Here is a 23,521-nt window from a genome sequence, read left to right on the forward strand (position 1 = left end):
GCCCCACATGACTCCTGTAAAGAGGATTTCTTTACAGGGAACAGAACGTCCTGCTAGCAGAGGGAGCCTGTGCAGAATGAATTCTGCTGCAGAGAGGCAAAATGTCCTTTAGCCTGGAGGACTGTAGTCTTTTGGTAGAATCATAATAACAATAACTTCACCTCAGCCCCTGGTGCAGAGTGGAAAGTTGCCGCAGTGCACTCTGATGAGGGTTTTAGATGTGACTGCTGATTAGGATCAGGTCTAATTAATTACAAGGATTTGGTATAACATTTCATCAATTTTGGGAACAATGAATCAACAACAGGCTTTCTTATAACCTAAAAAGCCAAATGTTTGCAAGATGCAATTAGGTTGCCAAATTAATTGGGTCCAAATGGCATGTAATTTATGCATACATACAAAAAGTAGAATGCTGCATTTATTTTCTGTTTTTGCCTTGAGAGCAAAGTGTCCCGCGATGCTGATAGTTTGCACACAGCACTGTGCTCCATCACTGAGACGGTGAGGCAAACAGTATCTGCCACAAAGTGTTGAAAGTAATGACTGAATCACCAGTATTGATGAACGAGCTTATTAAAACCTCACAAATTTGCCTTTGTCGTTTGTGCTGTGGGGTTGTGAAAATCTTTCTAATTGCACCTAAAATCGATTAAAGCAACACATGGTGATGGCTACAAATGACTAATGATCTTTTCATCCTAATGCAATTCATATAACACACCAGACAGACCAGTGTCTGTTTTAAAACGGGTGCAGGAAAGACATTCATGTCACATAAATCAGACGATGTTAAAGGAAATCTTTTTTCAGATCTTGTTGTTTTCGTGTTGCTCTTGTCTTTATTTTTCTTTTCTTTTTTTTTCAGACAGCTGCGTCGGCAGGAATTGGTTTCAGAGTTCAGTCAGAGTTTGACAGCTACACCATTTCTGGCGCACGCAGACGAACTTTGAAAGTGATCCCATATTCACTTAACACCTACCACTACATTCAAATCTGACTTACCCCTTCTAGATATTTATGTGAGAGGAGAGAGGAAAATCCTGGTTTTAGCATGATTTCACATCTGCGACAGGGAGGGAAGGCGAAACTTTTCTCTAAAAAACCATGCATGAACTATTTCCCATTACCTGTGCTGAGTCTGATGCGAAGAGATATCTTCACATTGCTTTCACGCTCCATCTGTTTCCTCTCACTGATAATTTGAACACTCTGAGCCCGAGTGTTGGATAAACACTGGCAAAGTTATTTGCTATTAAAATCAGCAAAAGGTTGATTCCTGCTGAGGCCCAACCATACATCCCCTCAATGAATCCTGTATGTAGTCCAAAATTAGCCGCTTAAATCAAACACCTGTTGTCTGTGATTTTCCTGTCTGTCACTCTCAGGTTCTGTCATTACACGAGTGTCAGCTGCATTTATTTTCCTGAAAAATCGCCCCATTGTCACACTATTTTCCACTTTCCAAGCAGCATCCCAGACGGCTACACTTGTGCAAGTTTTCCCAAAAGCTGTAAACTGGTTGGTATGATGGTGCACATCTGCTGTGTAGCCTGATAACACCATATGCCTGAATGGACAGGACAGCCTCGGATTCTGTCTTTAATCATTCAGGTCCACATTCCCCTCTCTACCAGTTATGCAAATGGTGGACCAATCATAAAAGCTAATGGGGCAAGGAATGGTAAACCAACTGGCCATAGAGAAGCGAGGCTGAATTCTCCTCAAGGTTTAGGTCTCATTTGGATGCCCACCATGATGACAAAACACAGCAGCAACAGAAGCACTCAGTAAAGTGCAAGCTTCGGAAATGAAACTGAGGTGATGGTTTCCAAAGTGTCATATTTCTATGGGTCATACAGAGGCCAGCGTCGCCTCTCATACAACTGACCTGCAAAAGCAAAATGGGAAATGTGCATTACTAGCACCTTAAGCAGTACAGTGCTGCATGCTTGTAATATGAGAGGCATTATTTTCCAAAAATGGGACTTAAAAGCCCTGAGAGAGAGCCTGTACTCGCCCATTGTCGAGCAACACAACCTGACAGTTTTGACCTCTGTGCTTTCAGTGTTTTTTTTGTCATTTTCAGCGAGATAAACATTGCCAAGACAATCAATAATCCCTGAAGTTGAGCCACATCAAAGCCGGCCTCACAAATTCACAGTCTGTAGTTTCTCACTGAAAGAAAGACTTTCTGCAGCAGCAGACTGTAACTACCATAGGGTCCCAATCTGTGTTGTTTTTCCACCTCTTTCAAGACACAAATACATATTGTGAGGAAACTGATTTGCATGTTTTTGAAAAGCCTTTTTACGTGGAAAAACTACTTTTGTGAAATATAAATTAATGTAACTCAACTGCGTGTTTTTCATGTTTTTTCCTGAGCTTGTGCGACTGAGAAATACGACAGTTCAGTTTCTATTCTCACTCTGATCTCCCTGGATTATGTTTGAATTGACGCTGTAAGAAATTAATCCTCTCGGCACAAGGTGGAATTTCTTTTTTTGCTTTTACAGAGATACACACTGTGAGTGTGTGTATGTGTGTGGCTGATGTGTGCCGGACTCCAGCAGGGTCTTGGTGGTCTTGATGGACTCACTGGAGGCGGAAGCCGCAGCTGCAGCTGCCGTCTCCCATCACATTTCCCCTGACAGGTGTGAACAAAGGACCCAGAGAAATGTCACTGCAGCATTTTTAAGTCACTCGGACACCGCTTGCATTCAGGAATGAAACTGCCTTTGCACATTATGCAAATCATATTGACAGCATATCTAATGCTTTTATTAGGCTAATTATGCCTAAGGTCAAATCTGTTCACAGCTAAAGGATCAGTACCCACACAAACTAAGTGTCTGGAAGTGTTTTGGTCGACTCAGAGGTTAGCTAATGCCTAATGTCTTAGGACAGCTTATCATGTTGCACTTTATGTCCATGAAAAAATAGGTGTTATTGATTTCTGTGTATGACACGAGCACCGGTGATGATCAGTGAGGGGCTGTCTTCACTGTGTCGCACGACAGCTTTGATGAATAGTAAAGATACAGAAAGATGTGTTTTGGAAATGGTTTCATCAAATGTACGAAGCCAAGTTTCCCCGGCACTCTTTATGATACACAACAACACGCTTTAAAACATCTACAGAAGCACCTCTCTCCATCATGTGAGAGTGTGATGACAGAGAGGAGACGTTAATCATAGACAGAAGCAAAGAAGAGCCATAAAGGTAAGGTGTGTCCTCAGTGGAGATTCTCTGTTGTCAGGGTTGAAACAAGGCACATGTATATTTAATAGGCTTGAGCTGCTGCAAAGTATTTAACAGCAGGACATATTAAAAATATATAAAGCAGTAGAGGAGGTTGTGTATACTTTAAATTAGTCAGGTTTCCTCAGGTCAAAAGGTTAATTTTATGTGAAGAAGTTCAAACCCCTCCTTTGTGTGAAATATTTGAGCCTTCCTCGTACTTTTGGTGTAGGATTAGTTAAGATCAGTTCGTGCTCGCTTGACTCAACTGCAACTTTACACTGATGGGAGTGTTGGATGTGTGCACAGACAAAACACAAAATCAAACCTTAACTGAGGGTGAAACTGCCCAAATCTGTCACGTTACCTGTCTTTGTCATGGGTGGATTATGAGATATGCAAAAGTTGTTATTTGCATCTTTCTTTAGTTGTTACACATCGTTGTTGTTATTCTGTGTCTCTTTGCAGCTCCTTTGCATCTCTATGTGGTCTTTTTTGTGTCTCTTTGTGATAGAGTCTCTTCCTGGTAGGTGATTTGAGTGACATTTTGCAGATGAAGGGCAGGGGGCCCCTGACACTTCGGGCCCCTGGGCCTATGCCCCTAGGCCCGTTCCATAATAGTTTTTATGACTAAAATTCTATTATTCATGACATGCCTTCTTTGGCCAGGTGATGCAGGCAATGTGAAGGAAAATATGGTATCTGTAAAAAGAACTTTTACACCAAAGACAAAAAGGGACAAGGGTACCCTGCCCCCCCCCCTCCTCCTCCTGGTGTGGGGCAAAATCCCCGAAGTGCTCATTGCCACAGGCATATTCTTATCGCCATCGGCACTACTTATAGACAATATCTATCCGCTGTAGAACAGCTGTATAACAACTGTCTTGCCAACCTGAGAGCCACGTGGCCTGTAGTGCAACCACCCAAGGACACACTGTACCAACTCAAAATAGAATTCAGCCAACTATAAGGTTAAAAAAAAATCACTTGTATACTTTCAGAGAAACTTTTGAGTTTTTCAGGCAAAATAAATGTGTATATATGAGAGGTTATTTGACCAATTCTATGTGATTTATATTGTTTTACACTTCGACTCAGACAATAGAAATCTGTATTTCAGTAGGAATGATGCCTTCAGGACAACAGAAATACAGCAGAGACTTTGTTTCCTTTGTCCTCCTTTGACTGATTCTGCAGTGTGTGTTTTTAGTTTGATATACAAAGCCTAAAGACAGTCTGACAGAATTATTTTGGTTACAGAACCTTTGGGCCCATTACGAATACTATTATGTAGATCAGCCTTGGGGAATGTATTTCCACGTCGTGCATTTGGATTGTGACACAGCTGGCCTCTCATTTAATTTACCCATACAAATAAGCCTGCCAGTCCAAACGCTTTAAAGTTGTGCAGAAATTTTTAGCACATTTCACAGACAGACTTGTTTTCTTTCACATTTTTTTTTTTTACAACCCAGTTCTCTTTAAATGTCGAACTGATAAAATTGCTGAACCCTCCCCCCAACACCCAGCTTCCACAGGCAGCCGCTCACTGACACACACCACCAAACCCCTGGCAAAGCATGAAAACACAATGACTATTGCTGTTAGGGAGGAAAAAAATTAACCTTACGTTTTCATAGTCACTTCCTATTTGAAAGATCTTCCTGGAAGAGCTTGAATGCTGCTGTTGTGTGACACACTGAGCATTATTTAGATTTGAAACAGGAAGACAGACACACACAAAAAGCCTTTTATTGGATGACTCAGATTTCTATGATCCCTCCTGGCTTATGTGGAGTTTTTATACACTGTTGTTCTACATGTGCAAATTCATTGTTTATTGGCAAGAAGCCTCAGACCAGTACATGTGCATGCAGTGGAGCAGAAGCAAGATTATAATTGTAATGCACACTCCTCAGCTCGCGCTGCTTCCCTCGATGTGACTACTGTTCTGCACTTGCAAACATGAAAAACAATATTTATTTTTCCAAGAATCTGCGGTACATACCTCAGATTTTTGGCACCAGTTAAGCCATGGGATAGAAAATCAGTAATAGCTTTTAGTTTTGCTTACCCTGACTGAAAAAAGTAATATTGTGAAGTAAATTAATCACTAGAAAATTATGGAAAAAATATAGTATGCCCTGGTAAGAGACTGACCAGAAAACAGTGTTTGCTGAACACACAAGACATCAGCTCTTTTCATCAAGACATAATGTTTCGGGAGGAGCGCAGCCATAGTACCAACTCCCAGGTTACACTGCATGCGTTTTGTTATATCAAATAAAAAAGGTGATATTTCAGTCTCTCTGTTGCTGTACAACAATAGTGCTTGAATGGGAATTGACTGCATGAATAAATCAGATGCACAAATCAGATGCAGCTGGAAGACAGCATCATGCTGTAACAATGGAAAGAGTTTCAAAATAATTTTGTTTTTAAAAAGATTCTCGGGTCTCGGTGTACTTCGGCGTGATCTTTTGTCGTTATTTTCACAAAATTTGCCGCTCCTTTGTCCTGTAGATATGTAAAGACGCTCCCTTAATTGTGAGGGATAGTTCAGGCAGGTCTTAATTGTTCTATAATTAACATGCAAGCATATGGGCGCAGGCCTTTGTTTTCCTAAATACACTGAAAAATAGAAAATACTTTGGTTGAATACCCACATCTTCAGTTTGATGCAGTGAGCGAGTGTAACTCAAAAGCCCACATGGAAACCCAAGACATTACCATTCATTGTTTGGCTAATTAGAGGGTAGTTGGTGTGTCTGGATAAACTGAAGTAATTAGTCATAGATTTATGGTTGGACGTCTGCTGAGACAGCAGTTGCTAACATCTACTGAAAGGGATTATTGCCTTTGTAAGGAAGCAAAAGAAGAGAAGAGTGTTCTCTAATGTGATTTAATATAATATTTAATTTCATATATCTCCAGAGCAGGACAGTAGGACACAAGAAGGACAGATGGATGTGTTGCAGTCTTATAACACAGTAGAACTTTATCTTACTTTTAAATTGCCCTCGACGAAGACACTGAACAGCCCCAGGTACATCACACCACTTTACTCCAGCACTCTGACCTTTGTGATTAAATGTACACGTCCCAGATATTCTTGCGCACAGAGGAGTCAGTGTCAAACTGGACTTGCTGAACTTCCCCCATTTTAATTACACAGTGTGCTGAGGCTAATAAGTTATTTTTTGTTCTACTGCAGTTGTGTTTTTAACAGGGATGAAACCAGTCATCATTCACTTATCATCAGATTGTTCCTGCTTGAACAGGGGAGGTAAATGAAATAAATCAGCGGGGGAAGGACACATTAATGATAGGGCTGTGGAGGAATGCTCCCACACAAATAGAAAAGCACAGATCTGGCTGCTGGTTTATAGTTTGCAGTTAGCGAATTGTTGATCATTTTACTGGCATTCTTGAAAAAGGACATTGTGTCTGCCCTGTAAAAAAAAAAAAAAGTGCTTGTTGAACAAGAAGGCACTTAATAGAGAGCAGAATCTGGCTAAAAGGCTTAATAGTGTTCCGAGTTAGCTGTCAATTACCAGAGTAAAAGGCTGATTATTTGGCCAATAGTTCCACATACAAAGAGATAGACAGACGAGCAAACACATAAACAGATGGATGGTATATATACAAATACATAACCTATGCATACGGTGCAGATGAGGTAAACTCTGTGACTTCACAGCAGTTTGCAGCGATGTTAGGCAGTTAAAAATGTCCTGACAGAGTTGTAAAATCTTCAGGTGGAGCTACAGATCATAAAAATCCCATGGCAGGCGTTTTCCTTTGCAAAACCTGACTGAAAATATATGACATACACATTTTGATGAGAAATTATTATGTGCGCTGGATGTTTTGGAAGTCATCTCAGCGAGTCTAGACCCAAACTGAGAAAGCATGATGAAAGAAATACCATTTCTTAGGCTTTAAGGTGTTTTCTATACAGATAATTAGTACGCTTTTAATATTTCAGCATGTACTCAGACAATTATGCAACATTTGGCAGATGTACTAGTATCCCCACTCATACTGTACCCCTCACAAGGTAAGGAGATATATTCCAGACTTATCTGGGTTGACCTAGATATAAGTAGAATTCCTGCATCACAATTAAGAGTTAGCATTTAGGATCATTTGTGCAAATTATTCTGTAAATGAGGATAAGGGAGCTCTATCCTCATTGGGAGCTAAATTAAAGAACCAGGGGAAATGAACCAGAGCCCACACTGTATCCTCTTATAGCCAGCACTGACAAGTGACGCTGCAGCAAAGAGCAAAGTGAGGACGAGAGTGAGTCGTTTCATTTGACTGCGTGTGATCGGATGAGAATAATACTGTGTGATGAGGTACAATATTTTGATATTGCCTCTCTGCTCGCCTATTTTTCATCATCTATTCTTAGCCATCTCAGGAGAGGCCTGTCTTTGACTACCTCCAGTGGAAGAGAAGAAAAAGTTCAAGTGGCAAACTGTTGTGACATTGTTAAGTTTGAAGCTGTGATATTGTTAATGCTCCTAATGGCACGAGTCAATCTCCTCCGCACATGAGGGGAATTTCCTTTCATTGCAAAACTGAAGCATGGAAAAAAATACCCCAAATCTGTCAGTGGTCTATGTTTGGATCTGAAGGTGTGATCGGTAAAATCAAAGTCTGTGTTAACCTGATGTGCAGTAATCACCCCCCTCACTATGCTGCAGGATTGTTGCTTCCCAAAACACAGCCTACTTGATATGAATGTTGCGTACGGTCAACATTCATATCATAGAAAGCATTTCTGTAATTCACACAAAAAGAAACAGTTATGTAACACACTGCAGCGTGAGAACAATAGTATAATCAGAGATATAACTCAATCGTTCCAACCTTCAGCCAGAGAGGGAATTATACGGAGGTTTGAGTGCAGATCAAATTTCTGACTCAGCTCTGCAGTAACTTGTCAAGGTTGACTCAGAATTAGCAGCAGCAATTTCAGAAGTGCAGTTTTTTACGATTTAAATAACTTTACAGAAGACTTAGAACAGCACGCACACTTTGATGAACTTAAGCTGTAAGCCAGAAATTCTATTTCAGATCAGGTCTCTAAAAGCTATTGTCCATCACAAGGTGAAATTGTGAACAACAAAACACCTTCAACTAATTCAGCACACATAGATGTTTCATTTCTTCCTGTTTGTCTAAAAGAGACATTGTCGAACGTGATGTCGAGCAGACCTTATTTTGCATTTTGATTACAGAGTTTGGCGGATTGCTCTGCAAGTTCCACCGCACAAATTAGACTTGCAATTCCTGACTACTCTCATTATCATTTATACGGTGATAAATTTTAAAATGAATCAATGAATTGAGCCTTTAAAATGGGATAAATTGGTGAAAACTTCCCAGACATCTGTGTGAAAACACTCCAACACTCATGGTCAATTAAAATGATTGAATTCTAATTTTGTGTGATTGACTGATTACCTAATCGATTTATCATTTCATCACTATATCACTAACTCATTTGATTTTTTACAAATGCACAGTATGAGAGTGATTACCCTGTGATGGCTGCACATCATCATTTCCAAATGCTGAATGTTTTGAGCACCATTAATGGATATTTTCTCTAAACTGCAGACTTCTGAAGCTGGTCCATTAGATATCAGCCGACACAAACACAGCATTCTGGCAGTAACTGGAGAGTCGTAGGTGAAGCAGTGCAGCAGCCCAAATCTCTTTCAGTAAAGGGTTGTTAGTTCTTTTTGATTTGTGTTTGGCCGCCTGTCACCCAGACCCATTCCCTGAAATCACATCACTATAATGGTCTAATCAGCACTTAACGAGCCATGTTACATAAAATCAATGCCCCCTTCCATTTGAGAATGCAGAATATTTGGAGGGGCTGATGAAGGCTCGGGGAAGGGGCAGGTGATGCTGTCGATGTGGACAGGCGGGCCTGCCGAGAGCAGAAGATGCACTTGCCCTTTAAGTTCAGTGATCCTCCTGAGACCCAAGCTTTTACAGCAAAATCCTTTGTTTTGCTGACTAATCGTGTATTGATTTTAACAAGTTGTTAAGCCCAAATAAGGTTGTCAGGCCACTGCCAAACAACTCCTCTACCTGTAGAGGCTCCAAGAACAGAGAGCTGTATCTCCCACTGGAAGCACCATTTGACTCCTCTTCTTGATTTATTATATGGAGAGTGTAAACAGGATAACACTTTACTTTGGGCTGTTTTTCTTAGTTGTGCAACAGTTTTATAGCGATAGCACAGCATACTGTTTTCACCTCGTTTCATGCATACATTGCCTTGTGGTTTGTGGGGGAGGATGTCTGTGGAAATATATAAATACATGCGACACGCCATCAAGCATCACTCCCACGTGCAAGTTGTCACAGAATATGTCAAGCCTGCAAAAAAAGGGAAATTACAAATGAAGTTAGACTATAGATAAACACTGGGGGCATCTCAGCTTGCTGTTCCTACTGGTGCGTAGAAAACAGTTCCTGGATGCAACCTGAATTCACTGTTGCACTGGGCTATCTGCTGCCGATGAAAGCCAGCAGGTCCTTTGCATTATTCTTGATAGAACTGCAGAGAGAACATAACAATGCCAGCTTGTTTCCATTTCAGTAGACCTTGGAGCTGCAAATGAATAATATATTGGAGGCAACTCAGGGGTAAATGAATAAATCTGCAGTAGGTGGGGATTTGGAAGGAGGAGTGGGAAGTGTCATAGAGCTAGAGCACTACCTTGTGGCATAGTAAGATACTGCACATTATGATAAGGGAGAGAGCAGTAGCAGATTACAGCAGTATATTCCTCTAATAAAACATACGATTAATCATTTTTTGTTTATTGATTCATTCTTAGTTGCCAAATCTGTGTTGTTTCCTGGTAACAAATTAAAGATAACCCTCTGATTGTTGGTTTCAATAGGTCTGATGCTCCCCACGTCTCAACTTTGCTCTAAAGACACAGAAACATATGACACAGACGTCATGACCTCAACAAATTCCCCATTAGATTTTGCACTCTCTGCCAATGAATCGGAAAATAGAATTGTTCTGCTCCCCATTAAGATGAGACCATGTGCATAATTGCTCCGTCCATGCTGGAGATAATTAATATCAATGACCCTGCTGACTTTTCAAATGCATCATGTTGGGTTTAATGATGATGTGTCATAAGCAGCCGGAGGTGGAGACACCCAGCTCTGTGTTTGCTGGCAGACCCAGACCAGGGGCTCCAGAGCTGACAGGCGAGACCAGGTGAGTAATTGTCTATGGCATCTTATTACATTGCTGGCATGATCTGATTTACTCCAGCAGCAAATGGTGGGAATAGACCCAGTGTCGTTGTGGGTATTGGATTAACGAGGTTTACGCATAAATGGACCTCACACTGACGGCAGATAAATCATGTAAGATTAAAGAGGGTTTCTATGTGGTTATGATAGCTGTTCTTTTTGCTTTGTTACATTATTGGATCAATCCACGTGTGTTACACTTAAGTGTTGAAAATATACTTTACATATCTCCTTGTATGTAGAAGTGACTTTGGGTCTGAAGACAGGATTCAGCATGCTTCAGGAACTTTGTGAAAATTCCACACCAAGAAACACTGCCTGCCTCACAACAAGTTCATCACTTTTTTACTTACTGCTGATAGACAGTGGCTGGGACAATAAAATATAAATGTCCCTTACAGAGAAGAGAACAGGAATTTCTAGTATTTTCATTTTAGTGTTTTTCCCCTGTATTTCTCCAACAGCAGTATTCAGTCAACAGGTAAAATTAGAAGTTAGTAATCTACTTAAAATACTGCATGTTTTTCTCATTCTTTCAAACTGATTAAAATGATTTATAGTCTCTAGTTTATAAAGGTGATGGCATCATCTTGCCTGGGTCCAGACCTTTGACAGTCTGATATCAGTCAGGGCATCACCTGCATACTCTTCTGTTGATAATTCTCATTGTAGCTTTTTTATTACATATTTATCTACACTCTGTTTATTTAAATAAAATCTCGTAAAACATACAGAACATAATTGCAACAGAAAATGGTGAAATTATAATCCTGAATTTAAAACTTCGCTTTCAAGTGGTATTTAGGGTCTTACAAATAAAACTACAACTCCCTAGAGCAATAAAATGACTGCTGTGAGATACCGACATCTGATTGGGTTATCCTAACCCGCGTGACTAAATTAGACGAATGACGAAAGACCCAAACAGGAAGTGCTTTTGTCATCCAAGCAGCACAACGTGAAAGTCAAGTTGAGCCTAAACGACTGCACCATACATCGCAAAAATACCTTTAAATGCTTTATTAATTATATTTTTGAGGTGTCGCAACATGTTGTGCTTGTAGCGGGCTTATTGTCTCAAAGTGCAGCGTCTGTCGCGATGTTTCAGGCTGCAGCTAAAACGCTTTCTGTATCAACAGCCACCTCAGTGACTCGGGGGCTGTTGTTAAGTATTCGACATTATTGTGAGAGGACACCAGTGAAGCTGAGAGTGTCCGAGGCGTTTTCAGGTGCTGAATTGGGAGCAAAAATCAAAGTACAGGTAACGTTAACGCCTACTTATAGCTGTGGAGAATGTCAGCTAATTTGTGCTAATAGCTATCCTTCAGTAACATGCTGCTTATTTTAGCTACACCCAGACTTACTAACCTGACTGTATTGTCATGTATTTTCATTGTAATTAATAAATAAATGCTACCTTGTATTAAACATTAATACTTCTTGTCATCTTAAGTTACATTTAACCATGCTTTTTTAGAAAAATAGCATAAGATAGTTCCTGCAAACTTAATCTAAATGCCTGGATTCTTCCTGCTGTAGCATCTGCCACTAATCCAGGGATACAGATAACTATACATGTACTTAACCTTGCACATTTATGCTTCACATGGGGATATGCCAAACAAATGTCCCCAAAAGGTCTGTTATCAAAAAGGTCATTTAACTGACTCTTAAATAGTGCCTATGCACCCTGATCTATGACAATGCTATATGTACATTTTCACATTTGCTTTCCAAATATAACTGCACATTGATACCAGTGTTTATAGATTTAATTGACATTTTATTGAGGAAGAATAAGGAGTGAAATTCTTGAATTAACATCATACAGGTTTATACACATTACATGTAAGGGCAGAGGGTGTTGTATGTTATGATATGTGATACTGGGCTGTATAAATGAAACTAAACTGAAGAAACAAAAAGGAGATTTATCTGTGCCACCAGAAGGAACAGCCAAGTGTAGTTTGTGTCTCTGTTGCAGGGATGGGTTCGCTCTGTTAGACAACAGAAGGCAAATCTCTTTCTCCACGTGAATGATGGAAGCTCTCTGCAGTCACTGCAGATTGTCGCCAGCTCCGAGATAAATGATCGGTGAGCACTCCAGTTTTATTTCCTGTTGATAATCCTTGACAAAACACTTTTAGGTAAGGAAGCAAACACTCAAAATACACTTACCATCTTCCCCTCTTTTTCTCTCCTTAAATTAAGGTTGCTCACATTTGGTACTGCTGTTGAAGTCACAGGTGTTCTTAGGAAAAGTCCACACCAAAAACAGCCTGTTGAACTGGAAGCAGACCAAATCCATGTCGTTGGCAAGTGTAACCCTGTGGTAAGAAAAATAGTCTCCACAAACATCCCACACACATGTTGCTGGCTTCAAATAATGCCTCATCTAAGTGTTAACTTTGGATGTGGTCATTGAATAGGAAATATAATTAATTTTGTTGCTTTGTCCTGTTCTTTCAGGATTTCCCCTTCAAAATCAAAGAGAGGCACAGCCTTGAGTATATTCGGCAGTTTCCTCATCTTAGGTGTAGGACAAACAACTTTAGCTCCCTGTTGAGAATACGAAGTGAGGCCACTACAGCTATTCACTCATATTTCAAGGTGAGAACATCGATAGGAGAGTCTTTAATCAAATTCAGAGCAAGACTTTTTATGTTTATCACTTTATTTATTCCAGGAAAATGGCTTTGTGCAGATTCACACTCCAGTCATCACCTCAAATGACTGTGAAGGGGCAGGGGAGCTCTTTCAGGTCGAGGTGAGTATGTACAGATCGCTTTACAAATCTTCTTTAAGTTAAGGTCCTATACTTTAAACATAACAGTATAAACAGTGTAACAGTAAAGCTTTTTGTGAATCTGAATCAATTCATGGTGTCGGTTCCTTTAAAGCCACTACAAGGAACTTTTAACTGGATATGCAAAAGTCTCTCGTTTCTGCTGATGTCTGGCGTGACCTACAACAGCAAATGAGACCATCGGTGTGAAGATAAGCTATTTCTATATAGTGTATATGCATACCTTTAGGAAACTGTGTCCGGGTCCGCCCCAGGTCGCTTCCAGGACGAAGCGATTTACGGCACTCAGAGGCACACTGCATCTTACCCAGCGGCTTACATTTAGTGACTCTTATAAATAGTCGCTATTCCTCCTCCTCGACCCGANATGAGACCATCGGTGTGAAGATAAGCTATTTCTATATAGTGTATATCCATACCTTTAGGAAACTGTGTCCGGGTCCGCTTCCAGGACGAAGCGATTTACGGCACTCAGACAGCACACTTCATCTTACCTAGCTGCTTACATTTAGTGACTCTTATAAATAGTCGCTATTCCTCCTCCTCGACCCGATGTCCACAGGGAGTTAAAATAGCAGCAATCATCGGGTAAAAGTTCTGTGAAAGCACTGGACTCACCTACAGTCAGCCACGTCTCAGTCACACAGAGAAAATCCAATCCTCGGGAAGTCAGGAAATCCTTCAGGATAAACGCTTTGTTCGCTAGTGATCTAGCATTTACCAGCCCAATCCTGGCAGGAGCCGGCGGGTCCACGGAGTTAGCTGTCCGGGGAGCCACACACAGAGGCCGCATGTTGCGCAGATTCACCCCGTGCCAGCGGGGACGAGGAGAGCAGGGGCCGCTGGGCTGGAACACCTCATCCGGGCCGACGACAGGTACCAGCCAGGTGTCGACAGGGTCCAGCGAGTGCCGAGAAATAAAGAGGCGAGGCACCGCTCCATACTCAGTCCAAGAAGCCATGGAAGTGCTCGCCAAACAGGCCTTCAGCCTTACCAGCCGACCGTTGCGTTTACCCCGGCGGCGGTGGCGCTTATGCCGGAGAGGTGGAGCTGGGGTGCAGCAGAGGTGAGCTGGGATCCCTGATAGGAGCGGGGGCAAAGTTTTCCCGTCTTGTTGTTTCATTCATCCCCAAAACAAACACATGCGCGAGCCAGGTAAGCGTCTTTACGACAATACGTGCTAGAGCTCATGGGAAATGTAGGCTTCATTCTGGCAAAACACTACCGCTTTTGTCCACAGGGTCGCCAAAATCAACTCAAAATGAAAGTTCCTTGTAGGGGCTTTAAGTTGAGACCTGTAAATGTGTGGAACCTTTCGACTTGTGATGCTTTTTTCCGTGACAGTCAGTTACAGCACATGCATGTTCGACAGTCAATGCTGGCTGCGCCACAAGACTCCTCATCAACGCATTACTAGTCATTATATTTAAGTTTACATAATTACATGTACATTCATGAGGTGTTGGAATAATTTGAAAAATGAGTTTGTGATGAAATTTCATGACTCTTTTGCTCTTTGTTAACCAGATGTTGCTTAAACGCTCTGAGCAATTGAGTTTTAGTCCAATTCAGCTGCTTCTCGTTCACTGACTGTAGCAGGCAGTGTGAGCAGTACCCTACGATAACAGTGCATGGGCGAGTGGGAAAAGTTAGGGATTCATGAGCACCAATTTGTTTGACAGGCTGACCTAGTGCATACAGGACACTAAAAAGAGTCATTCAGAAAGAGTAGTTGGTTCATAGTGGCCCATCACTAAATCCTGCATGTCGCTGGTTTACACGTGGTGTCACCTCCGTGGTGTAATTGTCACTCAGATCTCTAATGTGAACAGAGGGATTAATGACATTGCTTGAAACATCAAAACCTCTGCTTTTACCGCAGCCATCAGGCCCAAAGAATGATGAAGATGAGAACTTTTTCTCTGTCCCAGCCTTCCTGACTGTGTCTGGTCAGCTTCATCTGGAAGTGATGTCGGGGTGAGATAAACTATCCTCTGATGATCATCTGTCATTTTCAAAACTCACATATTGCACTTGTATGCTCTGCCCCAGAAACAAAGTGACAAACACGTGCACATGCACTGAAGAGCATTTCTAATTACACCATGTCACTCATGCTCTTCCAGGGCTTTTTCTAGAGTCTACACATTTGGGCCAACTTTCCGAGCAGAGAACTCCCAAAGCAGACGCCACCTGGCTGAGTTTTACATGGTGGAGGCCGAGGTGTCCTTCACACAGTCCTTAGAGGATCTCACCAAGGTACTTTATGTCATAGTCCTCAAATACAGTATTGTTCCATTATTTCAGTCAAAGTAGCACATTGGTTAACATGATAAAGCCTGTTTACCAATTTTAACTCAATACAATAGATTCTTACCTTTATAAAAGCCATTAGTTTATGTTGAATTTAGCTTGCTATTAAAATAAAATTCCAGGATTTGAAATGTAGAGTTATGTAGAGTCTTTGAAATTTCTTCGATACTGCCTGAAATGCTGGATCGGTTATCGGCAAGTACGTAAGTCTATGCGCCGATCCGATACTAGTAATTCATTAAAAAATGTTTTAAGTAGGCTCACACCTGGATAAAATGGCAGTTTTCCCAGATATCAATTTTTCTGTGCCGTTTTGAGATGGTAACCTACCTAGCAAGTTGCATCGTGCATCTGCTGGCAACTAATGTTTTAGAGCTGCGAAGAAGACCATTTCTATCAACATTAGCCGTGAGCAAAATGTCAATTTAAATTACAAAGGAATCTAAGTTTCTAAGTTTCATGGTGTTCATTCTCTGTATGTATTTGTTGGGTTTAACTTGAGCCATCACATACAACAATGATAGCAATCATTGGTAACAGTTCATTCTTTTTACCTGTTATTGACTGATTTGCTAGTCAGGTATCTGAATCAGTATCTGGAAGGAAAAAGTTGTACCGGAACGTCTGTATTAAAGGTTTGAAGTGTATTTATATGTGCTGTACTATGTGCTGCTGAAGATTTGTCATCTTTATTTTCTCTCAAAGTTTCTTTACATACTTGTTGGGGGATCTCTTTGTCCAGGGAACGAGAGACTAAGTAGCTTTAAAGTTGTCTGGTAACCTTTGATAAAACACAGTCATCACACACTGGCTAAATCTGTAAATATGAGGATCTTGGATGAAATGAACGGATGTCACATCACATCAATTTCTGTGTACTGAAGTTAAAATTTTTCTCTCGCCTTGTGTGACTTTTAAAGTCGCCCTTACCCACAGTTGCCCAGCAAGGCTTTAATTATTAATCTGGGCCCCGTTCCGTAGGTCATGGAGGACATGTTCAGATCTGCCACGGAGCATGTCTTGGCTCACTGTGCGAAGGATGTGAATTTGTTTCACAAGCATGTGACTCCTGGGCACAGGGTGAGTCCTGAAGGAAGCTTATTTAACTTTGGTACATAACCTGACTCCTTATACCAACCAGGCACAGCTGCACCTGACTGCATTATTATCTCAACTTACACTTTTTATCTGTTGCATCCTTACACCTCAAGGACACTGTAGAGGCTATGCTGAAGAAGAGCTTCCCTGTGTAAGTCTGTTTTTCTAAACAGAGCATAAAAATGATATCAGCTAAAGAGTAAAGTCAAGTATTGAAGGTCTTGGATAAGTGATACTATCTCAATCTGCTTTCAGGATTACCTACAGTGAGGCTATCGACATTCTCAAACGCAGCTCTCAGAAATTTGCCTTCCCAACAGACGTAAGTGTTTTATTTTCTCCTTGACTACATACCTACTGATACTGCATGTTTGATATTAACACAATCATTTCACAGAGCTCCACATTGACTGTAGCTCTTCTTTTCTACAGTGGGGTTGTGACCTTCAGACAGAACATGAGAAGTACCTGGTGAAACATTGCGGCAACATTCCAGTCTTTGTCACTGATTATCCTTATGATCTCAAGCCTTTTTATGCAAGAGACAACCAGGATCACCCCGAGCATACAGTAAGACGTAGTTACACTGTTAAACATGCCGACTGCATCAATGATTTAACCACTCATTTCTCTTCTTGTAATGTCAGTTGGGTTATCGCAGCAATTTGCATATCTCCGCTGACTCCCGACTGTCATTTGTGTGCAGGCAGCTGCAGTGGACCTTCTTGTGCCAGGAGTTGGAGAGCTCTGTGGGGGCTCGCTGAGAGAAGAGAGGCTGGATCTGCTGAGTGCTCGGCTGGAAGAGTAAGAACACGTTCTCCAGGGGTATTGGAAGGCCCGTGCTAATATATTTAGGCTTCAGTTGTTGATATCTGCTTAGTTGCTTTAGATTTGTTTGTATTTTAATTAATTGAGAACATAACCCCAGCAGGGTCGCTCTGCGCTAGCTGGGGCGTTTCAGAAAGTCTGTAGTTGCACTTTAAAATAAAAAGCCGTTTTCTGTACAACCTTCGCAAACAACTCGCACATCCTTCTGTACGCTTGCCACGTCACAGGTCTTTAAGCCCCTGACTCACCACACACATACAGTGTTAGGAAAACTAAATGAAACATTCAACAGTTATATTGACTATACATTAAAGGATAACTTTAGTATTTTTTAACCTGTACCCTGTTTTTACATGTTTTTGTATCTAAGTGACTAATGGGAACAACAATTTTTGAAACTGGTCCAGTATTGAGCGAGAGTGCTGGCAGCGAAAAAGGCTGCAATGTAACCACGAGGGGCAATCACACACAATCAGTGTACGTCCACTAAAAGTGTTTTTGCCGCTGACAGGCTTGATTTGTTGTTTTAAGTGTCTCACAACATTATGGAAAGAATCCCTACAGAGATAGACCCTTTTCTTAAAGAGTAAGATCCTTTTTCTTTAACCGAAACAGACCTGAAATTGCTATCGCCACACTCACCACTCAGTAGAGCTTTTTCACAGCAGACATTTTGACCTGTCATAGTAGGAAAAGCACAGGTGAATTGGTAACATTAACAATGGCTCAGTTCCATTAAGTGTTCCAGTAAGTCATACAAGTAAGTCTGCATACACAATACCAGGGCCGCGCCTTAGTGGACTGCAGCTATCATTAACGTTTTTAAATACGTCCGTACTTTCCCATGTGATGTCAACATGTCTGCTGTGAAGTAGGTCTCTTTAAAAAAATAGTAATTCTATCATCGTAAAACACACTTAATTTAAAGTCGACAGAAATGAAATTAAACTCACAAAAACTGTTTTGGTTCATCTTTCTACTGCCCCAACAATCACCAACTCTGGTTTGGTTGAAATAAACCCTTAAATCATCCAGTTCGATGTGAAAATGTGCCGGCTATTAACGTGCTAAAATTACTGTTTATTTAAATGGAGTCTGGTGGGTTTGGCGATGGCAATTTTGGGGATATTTCTGCAGCCCTCTCACTCAATACTGGACCAGTTTAAAAAATAGTTGTCCATTACTCACTTTGACACAGAAACATGGGGAAATAGGGTCCAGGTTGAACAACACCAAAGTTACCCTTTAACATTTATTTATTTTAATCATTTGTGTAGAGGAACGTAACTGAACAATTAGCATAAAAAACATATTGTACAAAGTAATCAAGATGTGATTGCAGGTTTTACTGACAGTTTCAGGTAGCTGTGGACAAGAACAAACTTTATTTTATCTGACACTGACTGTCTGCTGTTTAAAAAAAAAAAAAAAAAGGCAGCCATGTACTGGTGAGTTTATGCTTTGCTCCAAGTCTAACCCTCATATGTGCAGCCCCTGTTCTGAGTGTGTAACCCTCAGTTAGGTGAAGAGAAGAAAGCCTGCAAAGACAGTTTAGTTGTGTGCACATGGATTGATGTATGAAACTTATGTCAGAGATGATTTATTCTAAGTCAAGAGTTTGTGTTTTGGCCAAAGGTTCTTACATTAATTATCCTACTTTTCCAGGGCTGGATTAAAAGACACCTACAGCTGGTAAAAGACATATTTACATTCACAACATTTTAAAAGAAACATCTTTACATACCAACAGAGTAGTAATGACACTTTTATTTATTTGCAGGTATCTGGATTTGAGGCGTTTTGGCTCCGTCCCTCATGGTGGCTTTGGACTGGGATTTGAGCGATATTTGCAATGCATTCTCGGCGTGGACAACATTAAAGATGTGATTCCTTTCCCTAGATTTTCCCATTCTTGTCTTCTATAAAACACAGTTCCTGCCTAGTAGAGTTTTTTAAGTCAGTGATGTGTGGTTTTGCTGTCTGGCAAACATCAAATAAACATGATTTTCAACCTTGTTTTAGTGTTTATTGGTTTATTTTAAATAGCATTATTTGGAAAATGTATATGCACCTGAAATATAAAAACAGTGATCATGGGTATTTGAGATGGCTCATTGAAAATGGAATTTGACTTATCAGTTGTGCATGATATACAACAAATATAATAAGTAATTTCATTTGCCAACAGTAAAATTTTCATCACATTCATCAAATTATGTCTCTTCCACTTTTACCAACTTTCATATATAAAATCAATGTTGGTTTTCAGAGGATCTGTTGTAGAAAATATTCCAACTTTCCACAAGATGGTGCTTTTTCCCCACCTCATTCGCAAAATGCGACTCTTTACTCAGTCATAACAGCAGCCATTGACTCTTAACTTGACCTTTATTAGGCAATTTTGTTTTTATAAGAAACCTCCATCTTCTGGCTGTGACTGATGCGCAATTACAGTTGTCGAGGTATATAACACGTTTGTTATAATAATGTAAGATCGGATGCGTTTCCGTATTTAAAATAAAACAAATACCTTAACGTCTGTTTAATGTGAACGTAGATAAATAGTGTGTTAGGAATCAATCGGTTCTTCCATTATTTAAACTGCTTCTGGGATCCTGAAGCTACTTTGTGGGAAGCAGTTATCCCATCCTGTTCATCCCAGCGCAGCCCATCCCTCTCTTGGCTCGGTGGGCGTGGTGTGAGTTGGGAAAACAAACTGCAGACACTCTACGATACTTCCTCACCCTGCATCAGTTGAGTTTCCCCGCGGCTCCTCGTCAGCTGGCTGCGCGTAATTCCCCAAGAGTCGAGTTGCGCCTTTTTCTTTTACTCCCCAACTGTGCTTTTGCGCGCTGGTTGTTGCGCACAGTACCATCAGGAGCGTCTGGCAACATCTCCGACCAGCACTACTTTGATTTTTATCAAATGGGGGGAGCAGACTGCACCAGTGAGAGCCAAACGCCGACGGCACTTTGAACAGGCAAGCCTTGAGGAGCCGTCATGTACTAGTGACAGACGGCAGTTGTAAGCGAGAAGAAACAGCAGACACTGACAAACATGAGCGGCGGTGAAATCATCTTCCAGGGCTGGCTGAGGAAGTCACCACCGGAGAAAAAACTGAGGAGATATGTGAGTGAATTCCACTTTGGCTCAGTTTCTGTGTGTTTATGAGTTGGGTGCAGGAGTAATCGAGTTTACCTCTCTGCCAAATTGCTGTCTTTCTTTCTGTTCATCTGCATCTCAGAGAAGTGTCAGATATTTAAAGTCCAGTTGTAGCAGGTGCATCCCACCACCATCTGGACCTGTCTTCTCTTTACAATGACCCACAGGAGGCACCACATGTTATGACCCTGAAATACACTGTTTTATATGAAAATGCACTTGCCAGGTTTCACAAAGGAGGCAACCCACTGTGGGGTCCTGTGACAACATGGAGGTAAGCCTGTGTAATACCCGACAGCTGTCTATAATTTTGACTAAACAGCTCTCAGACACAACTGCCATTTGGCTTTATCCGATCATGGTGAGGTAATGTCTAATCAGGCATTGATGTGACCAGTTTTCATCTTGGCCAAGCCGACTGATGTCACAACAATAGTGACAACTGTACAGCACATGAGAGCCTTGATAAGGCTTTACAAGCCAAAGCTGCTAGTCTCTCGCTGGGTGCTGTGCAGGGGACTGGCTACAAATCAGATAATAGGATTTATGGTGGCAGATAGAACCATGAGACAATCTCCTATAAATACAGCTGTCCACTGTTTATGTATGGTGTTGCGTTACCAGGCCTCTCCATGTTCCTACTAGCTGACTTTGCCATGATGTCATCTCTCTGTTTCATCTGGAAATCCATCCTTGAATGTCTTCAAATGCAGCCCCCCCCATTGTCCTGTCATTTCCTCATTGTCTTCCACTTAAAGCTGGCTGATGTTTACACAGAGACCACCGTGGTCTGTATGGAACAGCAGCTGCAGTGGCACAGAGGAAAAAACTTGCTTGGTTCATAGCAGTGCTGTATAAACAACGAGGAAAAAAAAACTCTCACAAGGCAAAATGGAGCTAAAATAATGGCCTTCCTCAGGCAAAAGAGCAGGGAGCAGCCTCTCAGCCCTTCTCACCCTGCTTCTCACCCTGAGCAGTAACCTATAAACAACTGCACACACACACACACAGTTTGAGCCAGAAAACAGTGTCATGAGATGGAGTGTCCAGAACAGGCAGACTTGTGAATGTGATAATCTGTCCATCTGAAATTCCTTCCACTTAAAGTCAGGCTATGGACAATCGGGGCTATTTACTCACCAGTATTGCTGTCATCTGACATAGTTGACGTCCTAATGTAGAGGGATATTTTCAGATACTACTTTCACAGACTCTCAGACATTCCAGCCTGAAGGTGTGTTGTGTTTCCCAAGAGACATGGTGGCAAGTTTGATAGGTCATTATATTGGAATGAGCTGAGGAGGTGTGAGGAATGTATTGTTTCAGAGCCGTAACCCACGTGTTAAATGCTACAGTTGTGCCTCGTTTAGGAGATTATTTGCAACAATGAAGTTGTAATCCTTAACAACATGTTCCCTGTCAATAGTCCACCCCTTTCTACCACAAAGTCCTCCCCGAGCCAGATGAGGCCTGTGTTTGTTAATCAGTAGTCGGTTGTTAAAATCATTGGTTATTGTATTCAAAGAAAGCCTCCTGTGACCTTCCACAGATGGTTTCTGAAAATGTGGCGCACAGCTATGCAGTGTAAAATCCAGTGCAGGGCCATGAGAAAGTAAAAACTGGTACTACCACTGCAGGCCTGGCATGCAAATTATATGCAAAGACAGGGAGCAAAACACTTGTGGCAGTTGAAGCCTGGATACAATGGGGGGTAAAGACAGGAGACAACATGTTTATGCTCAGTAACAAGCATGACTAGTCCTGGTTAAGTGCTTGCTAATTGTTTACAAATGCTATTAACTGTCAGCTGTGACTCACTCTTTCTACAACAGCTCCTTGCTGCACAAACATGATAAACTTTCTGTGCCGCCCCCCCGGTCCCTCAAACATGTGACACTGCAGACGTGTGTAGTCACTTTTTTCACGCGCGCTGAACCTCCACAAGCAAAACAGTCGCGCTCTAATGTCTCAGCGCTGCTAAATGAATCACTTGGTTGGAGTTTATCTGTTCTCGGGGGCTGATCGAGGCTCCAGAGGTGGGCAGTGTTTGGAGGGGAGGTGGGAGGGGCCTGCTTGCTTTTGTTGAACAATGTCCAGAATAAGCAGAAGGAACATGAAAACAACTGACTAATCCAGGACTTACCCAGTGCCTCTTGCAGGGTTCTGTTGAGGTTACTTTACTCATCAGTCAGTGGTCAGACAATATGCTGCATCATGTCTGTTACATTCACCTCCACACAATACTTTATCTGTAGGCGATAACCTATCAGATCAATATGCTGTCAAAAATAAATTTCATGGTGATAGTTTTTCATCCTTGGCTTGTATAAACAAAAGTACGATCGTCAGTCTTACCTCTTTATGACATCCAATGTTGACATATGCATAACAACAAGTCCTCTAAATGAATCATGCACGTATGAGCCGTACTTTGCATGCACACTATGAATCATACATGCGACATGTCATACTGTAAACAATTTAATTCCTGCTCTCAGGTTGGGATCAAGCTGCTGTTGGTTAAACCCTCCCATCTGCCCGTTGTTGTATCTGACATCACAAACGTGTCTGTTCACATACAGTAAAGCATTGCCACATTCCAGACAGATCATATCGGCAAGGTGATAGCTTCTGCTGCCAGTTTCTAAGGGCTTTACCGTCTTGTCCTGTGGATGGTACATCCAAGGAGAGAGGAAGAGAGGTGGTGGTGAGGGGCGGTGGGGGGGGGGGGGGGGGGGTCGGCGAGTTTTTAGTGGCAGGCCTAGCAG

The 23,521-nt window shown here is 41.4% G+C and overlaps 2 protein-coding genes across 3 annotated transcripts in view; both read left to right on the top strand.

Annotated features, from left to right (window-relative positions):
- Positions 1 to 11,456: 11,456 nt before the first annotated feature.
- On the top strand, positions 11,457 to 19,608 carry nars2 (asparaginyl-tRNA synthetase 2, mitochondrial). Its single transcript, XM_050072417.1, has 14 exons — positions 11,457 to 11,807; positions 12,531 to 12,640; positions 12,758 to 12,878; positions 13,016 to 13,156; positions 13,233 to 13,313; positions 15,235 to 15,329; positions 15,479 to 15,611; positions 16,647 to 16,745; positions 16,877 to 16,914; positions 17,019 to 17,085; positions 17,196 to 17,333; positions 17,470 to 17,567; positions 19,257 to 19,283; positions 19,372 to 19,608. Exons 1-14 carry the CDS (start codon positions 11,646 to 11,648, stop codon positions 19,514 to 19,516), a joined length of 1,455 nt encoding a protein of 484 aa, XP_049928374.1. The 5' UTR covers positions 11,457 to 11,645; the 3' UTR covers positions 19,517 to 19,608.
- Positions 19,609 to 20,335: 727 nt separating this feature from the next.
- Positions 20,336 to 23,521, top strand: part of gab2 (GRB2-associated binding protein 2) — a 44,260-nt gene continuing 41,074 nt past the window's right edge. For both annotated transcript variants that reach the window (XM_050072388.1, XM_050072396.1), the window contains exon 1: positions 20,336 to 20,720. In XM_050072388.1, the coding sequence (XP_049928345.1) occupies positions 20,649 to 20,720 (72 nt within the window). In that variant the 5' untranslated portion in view covers positions 20,336 to 20,648. The remainder of the gene's footprint in view (positions 20,721 to 23,521) is intronic.

This window comes from Epinephelus moara, chromosome 2 (genome assembly GCF_006386435.1).
Source record: "Epinephelus moara isolate mb chromosome 2, YSFRI_EMoa_1.0, whole genome shotgun sequence".
Lineage (NCBI taxonomy): Eukaryota > Metazoa > Chordata > Actinopteri > Perciformes > Serranidae > Epinephelus > Epinephelus moara.

What these genes read in the sequence shown, in the direction of transcription:
- nars2 (XM_050072417.1), top strand. Translation starts at nt 11,646, where the DNA reads ATGTTTCAGGCTGCAGCTAAAACGCTTTCTGTATCAACAGCCACCTCA. An exon ending in CCTTAGAGGATCTCACCAAG is followed by an intron (nt 15,612 to 16,646) that starts GTACTTTATGTC and finishes CCCGTTCCGTAG; the next exon opens with GTCATGGAGGACATGTTCAG. An exon ending in TTAAAAGACACCTACAGCTG is followed by an intron (nt 19,284 to 19,371) that starts GTAAAAGACATA and finishes ATTTATTTGCAG; the next exon opens with GTATCTGGATTTGAGGCGTT.